Genomic DNA, 12,025 nt, shown 5'->3' with positions numbered 1-12,025 from the left:
GTAGGCGAACTGCAGCGGATCTGTGGTGTCTGGGATGGAGGAGGAGATGATGTTCTTCAGCAGCCTCGCAAACACCGTCATTACTACCGGGGTCAGTGCAACTGGCCGGTAATCGTTCAGGGATGAGGGTTTGCTGTTCTTGGGCACAGGGATGATGGTGGATCTTTTGAAGCATGTGGGGACCACAGACTTCGCCAGGGACTCGTTGAAGATGTAAGTGAACACACCTGCTAGCTGGTCAGCACAGCAGTGCAGCAGACGGCCGGTGATGCCGTCTGGCCCCGCTGCTTTCCTTGTGTTCACTCTCCTCAGTGCCGCTCGGACGTCATGCTCCGCGATGCTGGTCACCGGTCTCTCGCTGATGACGTCACTGTCCTCGGTAGTCAGGCGGTAGATAGCATTAGCCGCCTGGCTAACCTCGAAACGGGCGTAGAACCGATTCAGCTCGTTGGTGAATGCAGAGTCGGTGTTGATCGGCGCAGTGTCCCTGGCTTTGTAGTCCGTAATGGTGCGTAGTCCTGTGGCCTGGTGTAGGGAATGGGGGTGCCTACTGAGCCAGTTGTTTGCTAGCTCGCTCCTTCCGGAAGTAGACCTGTACGTCCCGGTCTTACACGTTATATTGTGTAAGGCCATTCGTGTGCCGGGTGGTTCTTGGGCCCCTGGGACCCTGTTCTTGACTTGTACCAGTTTTTAGATGTGTCCTTGATCCAACACAGCTGATTCAAATGGCTAAATTACCTAACAACATGTTTTATAGTTCTCCAGAGGCCTGGGAATGAACTAATCATGTGATTCAGGTGTGTAGACCCAGGGTGAGATCTAAAACCTGCAGGACACCGGCCCTCGAGGCCTGGAGTTGGAGACCCCTGATTTACAGCTTTGTGGTAACTGACTTCTTTAACTGATATTAATGGAGAACTTTATTGTCATGTATGTGCTCAGTGTTTGAAGGGAGAGTCCATGAACAGTCTGAATGCCTTTTTAGTTATCGTTGTGAGATTGTGCCTTTGGCTCACCATGTGAGGCAGTTTGCAGGCTAAGCTGGTAGCCAATTTGGCAGTAAAAAAATCTGAGTGATGAGGTCTATCTTCTAAATGTAAATGTTAGTGAAAGTCACCACTATGAGATCTCTCACCTCTGACAGAGCTTCAACAGCATTCAGAGGAAGACTGGGGACACTGGGTCTGAATGGACCATGTTCAGCTGCAACTAAAGATTATTTTGGTAGTAGAATAATCTTCTTGTTTTTAATTAGTCGATTAGTCAACAGTTACTTTAATAACTCTTATCTCCACCATCTGTGTGCAAACCTGCTGTTCTAGGGTCCAGTACCCAACCGGCTCTAAGTTCTAATAGTATTTAAACAAAAAAACTACCTAAACTAAAAATGCCTTCTGTCCAGAAGTTTTAATAAAGCTTGAAACTAAAATAAAAGTTTTTATATTTCCAGTCAGTTTACATATGATTTAGTTCATGAATTTATGTAGTGGACATGCTCCGGAGTGAGAGGTTTACTGTTCAGAATAAACAGTAATCTTAATGTGAGAAACAAAACTAGGAGACAGTGTAGCCCCTCCTGTTCACTGGTTTACTATGTATTTCACTCATTAGCTAACAAAGATGAAAGTGTTAGCTTAGCAAGCATCATCCATGAGAAGTTTCTGACAGCTAAGCTAACATAAACATTACCGTACAAACATTGACATAAACGAGGTACCAACACGACACACTAACTTAAATTAAAACCTACCCATTCAGCGTTGATATCACAGCATCCACACTAGTGGCAGGTGGGCAGCATTTACACATGAATGTGATAACTTGAGAATGAGGCAATGTGGGATTTTGAAATCAATACCATAGGGGGATCTACTAAAAGTCTTGTAAGAGTTGAAGGGCTCATTGGAGGTGGTCATCAGGGGTGGTCATCAGGAGTGTCTCGTTGCCCTCGCCCTCACCACCTAAGGGGTACCTTCCTCTGCCACTCCGCCTCCAGCCATGCCACCTGAGTGTCTTCACTGCCATCTTTGACCTCCTGTCAAAAGTGTCTTCCTCTCTATTAACATTGACCCTTGCAGTTGCCACCTGAGTTGCACCATTGTCTCTGTCAACATTTGCCTTGGCTCCATGGTTGACCCCAAGAACTGTTTTTCCCCGTCAGTCCCCTTAATCGCTACGTGGCCTCAATTTTGCCCCTTGGCCAGGCCAACCCTCTGGACTGTTTTTCTGTTCTATTTGGACTCTGTTTCTTTGGTTCTGTTGATGTTAATCTGAAAATGTTGGTTGAGCTTATACCTCTGTATGAAACTGGAGATCCTGTCACAGATCGCTGTGTGACAGGCAGAGGCAGGAGTTGGACTCAAATGGAGGACTCACACACAAGGGGAGTAAACTGAAAGAGGCAGCTTTATTGGCAGTTCAAAACTCAAGTACTAGATACAAAAAAACATAACCTAAAATGGGAAAACTACAAGCTAGAAGCTGGGAGTAATGAGGAAACTGAGGAGCACAGTGAAACTACATAGCAACGAGGGACGACGTGACAACAAGCAGAGGAAGACAGAGGACTAAACACACAGAGGATAACCAGAGAATGGGAAACGGAGGAAACACAGCTGGAACTAATCAGACTAACGGGACAGGAAAATAACTGAACATAATGCACACAGGATAGGAGACTATCAAAATAAAACAGGAAACAAACAGAAACACACTTAGACATGGACTGAATGAATGCAGGGAACAGACAGAAGGAGAGATGCGTGTGGGAAACAGATGAATAAACATAGAGACAGAACCTGGTAACTACACAGGGAGGCATGAATGACTAAAATGAACAATATCCTAAGAACTAGAAACTAAACTCAAGCTAAATGCCACATGAGAGCACAAGAAACAGAAACACTGGGTCATAGACTCAGTACCACGACAGTATCATCAATACTTTCCTTGTGCTGAATTAGTTATTAAAAGAAAAAACTTTAAAAAAACGTATCGGTTAAGACGATAAATCACAGAGTAAATTGCTTGTACTGTGTACTGCATGTTTACAATAAATGTAAGTGATATCAAAGCAGTGGAAGCAGAGCTATTGGCAACGTTTCTAGCACGCCGATCTCCTGTCAGTCTCCCATTGAAAACTAGAAGACTGTCCACAATGCACTTAAGCAAGCATTCTGAAAAAGCTGCTCTCCTCCGCGCCAAAGTTTGTTAATGGTTCATGGACACGCTCATGAAACTGACTGAGCACATCCTGGACATTGAGTGCATCAGCACTGAAGCCCCTCAGCACTGTGCACGTTCTCCTCTCCTCTGTATTCAAGCATTGTTTTCAATAAACTGCATGCTTAGAAAAATGCTTTGTCTCACTCCCATTTCTTCTTGTTGCATGTTGAAGCTCAACTTGGAACCTTAAGGTCCAACGATGCAAAATATGATGTTTTGCCATTTTTTCAAGTGTTCTTAAACTTTTGATCGGGACTGTATCACCAGTATTTTTTTGTTTTACACCAAGCCAATTTTGTGGTGACACAACACATTAGTAAATCTATCCCAAAATGCTTTTAAAAAAATTCCTTATTAACAGATTACAGGTGGCTCATACTTCCTTTGTCATGTTTGCATGTTTCACTGTCTAACCTATTATTATTATTGTTGTTGTTGTTATTTTGATGATGATGATGATGAAATCAGTGTGCATATGGTTTCTAAACAACACCCCCAATGAAATAGATGAAACCTGTACTCGTGCAGCTCCTTGCATTGGAGTCCTGTGGTAATATTGTTTGATCAAAGTGTCCAGCATTCTTGCTTTAGAGACAGAAAGTTAATTGCAGATAACACCTTACATGTGTTATCCCTCAGCTGTCCAGTTCCTTTTCTTCTGTTCCTCTCAGCACCTGGTTTTGCAGGTTTTGCTTTTTGCTCTGTCATGTCCGGTATTTTTGAAGGGTCATATTTATACAGTTATCACATTGATATTCCTTTTATTCACCTAAGAGTATCTCTTGGTTTAACTGACCTATCTTAATTTATTCAACCTGTTTTTTTCTTTCTTTTCTTTTATATTCACCCAATTGCTCAGTAAGCAAAAAAGAAAGAAAGAAAAAAAATCCTGTAAATACAAATATGATATGATAAAGTGTAAAGATATTATTATATTATATCTTTATTATATAATATATATATTCATTATATTATATGTTATATAATGTAAAAAAGATTAAGATGTTAAGCTTTATTGAAACATATTCTTCACTACAATCTTTTTTTCTTACTATAGCAAGAGAAGAGAATGTGGCGACTTTCCGTGGCTCAGAGTACTTCTGCTACGATCTCTCCCAGAACCCAATCCAGAGCAGTAGCGATGAAATTACACTCTCCTTTAAGACGTGGCAGCGGAACGGCCTTATTCTTCACACCGGCAAGTCAGCTGACTATGTCAATCTGGCGCTAAAGGACGGAGCTGTCTCCCTCGTTATCAACTTGGGCTCTGGAGCCTTTGAAGCCATTGTGGAGCCGGTCAATGGGAAGTTTAATGACAACTCATGGCACGATGTCAAAGTGACCCGCAACCTCCGGCAGGTAAGGCACAGAGGTGTACTTTAAGATATGAACATGTCAGTGTTTTGGTCAGGATTATTCAACAGCAGCTGAATATACCTTGTAGAACATAAGGACGACAGCACACTGACAGCTGCAAACGGGCTGTTAGTTATCCTGCTGACTGCCACTAGGAAGCAACAAAGCTACTTATGAGTTTAAGTCATGAATGCATCTGTGGGTGGTTTTTACACTCATCCCTGGTTCTGTCTTTTGCCACTTTTATTAACTGATATACTTTGTATGAACAAAGCCTCTGTTCAGTCATATAAACTTGTCTTACCCACCCCATCTTTCTGCAAAGCAAACAGGCATTGGATATGGTGTGATAAACAAACTCCATTGTATGGTAGATATCATTCTTATTATTGTCTTTTTGGTTTGCTGTGTACTTCGATCTTTCCTCTTTTCTGCCTTTTGTACCCTTAGATAGCACTCCTCTAAAAACAAGGGAGCAGGTTCATTTTGCTCTTCTGATCTAGGCTTTCTTTGGCTCCTTTGCTCACTTCTTCATTTTCCTTTTAGTCTCTTCTTCCTTTTGTTTTAAATGAACTTGTTTTTCATTTTTGAATTTCTTGTTAACCTCTTAACATCAACCTGATTAAGACTAGGCTGACATCGACCCGTTTATGTTGAATGTTCACCTATGTGGTATAATAACCAAATGGCAAATCTTGTAACAGAAAAACTGTAAGGAAAGATATAAGCTGAAACAGAGAGTAATCCACATTACAACTCAGATAATAGTTTACTGTATACTGTTTATATCCCGTAAAATTACATGGAAAATATGAAATAGAGCAGGATGCAGGAGCATAATAGATAAGTACCCGTTGCAGTAAGAGTACTGGCTTTGAGGTAATTACACACTGATTGTACAGACTTGTAAATACGAGAAAAGGAGTCTTCAAAGAAAATGTATCTCTCTGGAAACAACACTACCTGAGCTGGACGTGAGCTTTAGCATGCTAAAGAAGCAGCTGGAGGCTTGCCTAATCTAATACTATTTTCTTCAACTTCGGCACAAATGTTCTCCTTTGATGGTCGAAGATCAACGTGACCTTTGAAAACACATTTTTGATCATATCTTAAGAATTCTTCTGCTAATTATGAAATAAGCTCAAACAGGATCACAGATGATGATGATGATATTTTGGATTTACAAAGTCAAACTCCAGGTTCATTGGTTTTCCTTTCATATATTACATGCTTTGGCAGTTGAGTTATTGGCATGCAAGACATGCAGCTGGAAGATTTAAGTGTAGAGTTCTCTGGTAACATCTTTTTAAACCATAAATCTTACCAGTAGAACCAGAGGTCCTCACAGCAATATTACTTTATTCCTTATTATTACAATATTACTACATTTTCCCATGTCCTGCGATGTGGCCTGCACTCTTTGATTCTGTGCGCTCAGTATTTCTTTCCTGTTGGTTGGTTGGTTTCATCTGCTCTTGGTTGCCACAATATCCTCATTATTTTCTTTTCTATATTTATTATATATATTTACATGCAACAGAAAATCAAATCATCTGCTTGCTTGATTACTAGTTACATATGAATATTAATGCATGTTTTTGTTGCTTGAAGCTAAATCCAGTCAGTTAACATATTGTTTTACTATTTTACACAGACAGCAAACTTAGCACAAAAAGTGATTCAATCAAAAATCAATTATTTCTTTGTTGTAACAGTGCTTCTTGGCAAACCTTAAACTGTTGATAAGCCTGTTTAAATGGTGCCACATTTGTAGGGAAATTTGATTTGTGGGTTGAGCAGCAGAGTTGAGTATCTGAGCTGCACCCGAGAAAATCTTCTCTGCCAATGCCAAGCAGCTTTGTGCTATTGACTCTTGGTTGGTGTCATCGGATGATTGAAGTCTGAAGAAACAAGACATGTTGGGAATTTAACAGTTGATCCATTTGACAAACAGGGCCGCAGTATCATGTGGAAGAACCATACATAGCCACTGGTTACAGATGTTATCTCGCTATCTCCCTGCATTGAAGTTGCCTCCCCTCCAATGATGACAAGCCTTTATTATCAGTGAGGGAGATGACGTCCGACACCATCACACTGCCTCCGCTAAAAGCAGTTATTTATTATCAGTGCAACAATCACCATATGATCCAACTGCTGTAGACAGAATCTGGACTCATTGCTGCACATAATGTTCCTCCACATGTGCAGGTTCCATAGTACATCCATATGTACATAGTACACAGTAAAGGACAGTCATGGCTGCTCTAGAGTCTGGAGATTGACTGTTCAGTCTCTCACAAATTTTAATGGGTAGAGAGCCACCAGCCATATCATCCTGCAAACCTCGGCTCAAACCACTTTCTTCCTGTGTTATCATTTTGGCACACCTCTGACATCCTCTGCTATATGAATCTTGGCTTTCAATACACTAGCTTGATGATGCCCTGTGGCACTGGCCCTCAGTCAGATGTGAGCAGATATCAACTGATCACTAGGTCCATGCTCATAGGTGCTCCTAATCGAGTGCCCATCAGGCATTGGATTGTCAGCTCTGCACCTGGGGTAACAGAAGCTCAGCGCAAGAGTCAGTCACAGAATAAGCTGTTTGGCCTTGGCAGAGAAGATTTGGCAAGTTTGTCTTGTGCTAATCCACATTCTCAACTCTGATGCTCAATCCACAAATGAATCCACAAATCTAGTGATATAAGAAACATCGTTTCAACAAAGAAATATTCAATCAAACAGAAATTTACTAACTGAAAAAAAGAGAGAAATCAAATGGTCTGGCACAATTTTCTCATCATCTGTCTCATGTCATCAGTAACACAGATAAACCAGGTCTGGCATTTATAATTAAACACCTGAGTGTGCTCTCAAATAGCAGCAACCGCTCTATCTTACACTCAAAACAAAACAATTCTGCCTCACCTTGCTTTTACTCCTTTTTGCCAGGTGACAATATCAGTGGATGGGATTCTGACAACTACAGGCTACACCCAGGAAGATTACACCATGCTGGGCTCCGATGACTTCTTCTATGTGGGTGGGAGCCCCAGCACAGCTGACCTGCCTGGTTCTCCAGTTAGCAACAACTTCATGGGCTGCCTCAAGGAGGTAAATACCTCGCTTACAGTTCAGTTTGATTACTATGCAGATACATTATTTAAAGCTGGACATCAGAAGAATGCATTTTTTAAAGACCTTAAACCTCAGTTTTGGCTTTTTGGACTGTTTATTGGATTCCATGTTCACATAATAATTAATTTCTATTTTGTTTTTTAGACTAAAGATTAGATTTCAGGGATCATTGAGTTTCATGACAAAAGAGACCAACAACATGTAGTCGTAGTTCTTAAATCTGAATGCTGTTGGAAGAAGCAGACGTAGTTTTGAAGCTTTACTTTCATGTTATTTACATTTAGTTAAAGTCAGTTAGTTACAGATTGGATATATTTGACCTACAGAGAGCAGAGCACTGAAGTTCTGTCACTAAATGAAATAGCAGTAGCCCTTTTAAGGAGCACACTTAATTGACTGCTATATTAGCCATAATTCTGATGACATCATTTCCTGCTTTTAATTAAGTCCAGTCTTCTTAAATGTGTTTGCATTGCAAGACCAGTGTGTACAAAATGCACTTTAACTCATATTTCTTTTTAATTTTTTTTACATTTAGGAATTTTTGTATTAAGAGTCTTTTTAAAGGTTGTAATAAATCAAAATCTTGCTTCCAGTTTGCTTTCATTTCACCAGGGGGACGAACATCTACATCTACTCCTGTTTCCCTCTGTGTAAGCAACAAATCTTGTTTATAAACAGGATAACTGCTTTTATTTCAAATATAAAGTTCAAGACAGAGAGAGCATCACCGCTACTTTTAGAAGGTGTTTTCTTGCATTTGCACAACATCTCTAAGTGAGAAATATCCTGCCTGAGAGTGATGCTGAAAAACTAGTTTATGCAAGTGTTACTCCTTGGCTGGAGTATCTTCATTCATTATTATCAGCTTAACTAAAAACTCCCCCAACCCCTTTTTCGTTTAACAGTTAGTTTCGCAGACCTTCAGCTGGTTCCTCGGCTTTTAAAAGTAGAATGGGAGGCAGCGCCTTCAGCTTTCAGGTCCTTCTTCTTTCTCTACTTTTAAGATTAAATTTGAAACTTTCCTTTTTGGTAAAGCATAGTTAGGGCTGGATCAGTTCTGGTAAGCCGAGGCTGCCTGGAGTTCCCGTGATGCACTGAGTGTTTTTATTTCTTCAGTCATCTCAATTCACATTGTCTCACTTCCACAGCGTGTCTTTTGTACTGTCTCCCTCCCTCACCCTGCAGCCCCTGCCTGAGTCTGACTGTGCTGTGGTAAAAAGGAGTTTTTCCTTCTCACTGTTGCCAAATTCTTGCACAAAGGCAGTTGTCTGATTGTTGCCGTGTTCTCTGTGTTACTGTGGGGTCTTCACCTTACAACAAGGTTTCTCGAGGGAAACGTTGTTGTGATTTGGTACTATATAAAAAATGATTAAATTGTAGATTACTGGTACATTTTGCAGAATAGACAGAAAAACTGACACAAGAGCTTTGAATGGATGAACCAGTTTCAGTGATTTTAAACCAATTTTAAGGATGTAAATGCTGATTCATTGATTTAATCAATACAGAAAAAATACAGTGGACATGTGCCACACACACACACACACACACACACACACACACACACACACACACACACACACACACACACACACACACACACACACACGTATTTGTCACATACACTTGCAAATATTGTTTGCTTAAGGTGATGTCATACCACAGCACTAACTGGAGGAAGAGTAATATGGCAGTGGGGGCTTGGCTTTCTCTGTCAGTGTTCACCAACTACACACAAACCACACACACACACACACACACACACACACACACACACACACACACACACACACACAGAATACACATATGGCTGCAAGGAGAAGGGGGTGGGGGATGGGGGGGCACAGTAGTTATTTAATCCCCTTCTGGCCTACTTCCTGCTCTGTGTCACGCTGGTCATGTTTGCAGTTCTCTGTAACCACTCTCGACAAGTACACACAGGGACAGACAGACACACACATTCACAAATAAACCAAATCATCAAAACCTTTATTCTCCATCAGCAAACACAGGATCAAAGCATAAGGTAACAACAGCAGAACACAGCCCGCAGTATTACAGTGTAAAGGACGTCCTCAGGTCGTCACATCAAACTGCCTCAGACATCGGGTCACAGACACAAAGATGATGCTTCAGTGGCCATCACTGTAATGGTTTGGCTCACTGGCCACTAACATGGAACAGGATGCACTGGATATGTAGGTATGAAGCCTCATGTTACACTAATAACAATAATAAATACCTTGGAAAGTCATAATTCAGCTCTACCTCCTTGAGCAGTCTGTCTGTGCTGACTGTTGGTGTGATACCAACTGATTATACAGTAATGGAAATATAATTATGAATGATTAATTAATGATTATGAAATTAATTATGAATACTACAGTAAATTTCTGCTATTATGTCTACTTATATTTTGCATACTAGTTCTTTTAAATTATTTTGAAGCCTTATGTTGTCTGCTGTGATTGTGATTGCAGCCCAACTCTCTGTGAATGGTTCTCATGGCCACTGATCAGTGGTCTTACTAGCTTTACAAGGCTTTACTAGCAATATAGATCAGTGCTTTTTGTGTGTGTTTGAAGTCAGTGCTGAGACATGTACACAGATGTGTCAGTGCTTTTTTATTGAGTGGCAGGAGAGCTTAAACATTTAACCACTGTTTATGTTCACTGTTGCCATCTTGAATTGTTAACTCAGTGTGGCTGCATATAGCTTTATAAATCAAGTTTTACATGTAAACGATGTGGGATGCACAAGGAGCAAATAGTTTTAACTACAGTACATTTCTGTATTAGGGATGTAGGCAACTTCTGTTAACTCACTTAACTGCGAGTTAACAGAAATTGGATGCACACACAATATAAGGTATATGTGTTGCAGCCATAAGTGCATTTTGTGTGTGTGTATTTTATAGGGTTAGTCAGAAAGAAAAATAACATTACATACCTTAGACAATAATATGGCTTTTCAGTGTAACCATACGTCGACCACAGTGTACAGACATCAGTATAAGAGTGGAGTGGATAAGCATCAGTTATGTCTTCAGTGCAAACTAAAGCAACCTCTTTATTAGGATGTATGGTCGACTCTTAAGTCATAAAGTGCTCATGATACTAAGCACACAATACTCTGAACACAAAGCTGAAGCTGTTTTTAACATGATTTGAAGAATTTTATGAAACAGGCAGATCAGCAGTTTAACCAAAAGCAGTTAGCACTGTGTGGTTGATTTATCTTTGAGCATCTCTGCCTGAGGTTTGCTACTATTTCCCTTTTCTGTACATCCACAGGACATGCAGGAACATTAACTACTTCCAGTTTTGATTTAGGGTGGGAAACACTGGTACGGTCCACAATCATTTGGTGGAGTTTCTTTGCTAATGTGAGCGTTGTATTGGTCAACAGCACGTTTCTTTTTAAGCTGTAGTCAGGGGCCATGTTTTGCAAAGGCTTTAGCTGAAGGACCAGATTTGCGCACCACTTGAACCGACTCTAACATGAACACTATGGCTTTTGAGAAGAATAGCTGTTAAAGGTGATCAGAACAAATGGAATGGTCAACAAATAGTGTAACTCCTGCAGTAACGGATCAAGAGCTGTAACTGGCACAACTAAAATATACTCCAAGCTATGTTTTGCTCTATAACCTTTGCTGGTAGAATCATTTTACATTGTCTCTTCATATATTTCTTTACATTTCCGTGTGTACTCCCACACGAAAATGTAAGGTCCCACAGACCCATAGGTCCATTCACTACCTAGAGAGACAAGAAAACGTTGTTCCTGTGATATTGTACATGAGAGTAACGGACAAATATCACAGTCTTAGTTTCCAAGAACATAAGAAGTGTCCAGTTGCATACAGGGATATGTACCTGCATGTGCACAAAAGAAACATCTGAGCACATGCAACTACCTTTTTACCTCATCTTTCCCTTATATTTAAAATATTTAAATATTACTTGAAAGCAGCCACTCTGCACATTGTTCAGCTTTCCCACTGTACGAAGAACCGAAAACTTAGAAGTGGAGCCTGAGGAGTCGGTGCTGGCCGTTTAAGCTGATGGTGCCAAAAAGTGATCATCTGCCTAAAAATGATTTCTGGTTTTTGCCAAAAAGTTTTTGCCTTTATTTTATTAGTGATGTGTCGGTCGTGAAACGAAATGGCTTTTAGAGCCGACTCTTTGAAGTGAACGACGTGAGCCGGATCCTTATTGGGAGCCATGTTTTTTTTTCTTCTTTCTCTCACCCTCTCTCACTTTTTTCCCACTTCACTCCGCACGCGAGCCTTGTGCTT

General features: G+C 40.6%; 1 protein-coding gene across 1 annotated transcript in view; it reads left to right on the top strand.

Annotated features, from left to right (window-relative positions):
* Positions 1 to 12,025, top strand: part of nrxn3a (neurexin 3a) — a 208,994-nt gene that overhangs the window by 77,360 nt on the left and 119,609 nt on the right. Inside the window, 2 exon segments of the mRNA XM_013914133.1 lie at positions 4,283 to 4,584; positions 7,537 to 7,698. Of these exon segments, the coding sequence (XP_013769587.1) occupies positions 4,283 to 4,584; positions 7,537 to 7,698 (464 nt within the window).

Source organism: Pundamilia nyererei, unplaced genomic scaffold (genome assembly GCF_000239375.1).
Source record: "Pundamilia nyererei isolate P.nyererei 1_Seehausen unplaced genomic scaffold, PunNye1.0 scaffold00173, whole genome shotgun sequence".
NCBI lineage: Eukaryota > Metazoa > Chordata > Actinopteri > Cichliformes > Cichlidae > Pundamilia > Pundamilia nyererei.
The sequence above is the reverse complement of the archived record's forward strand: the minus strand, read 5'-3'. Positions and strand labels throughout refer to the sequence as shown.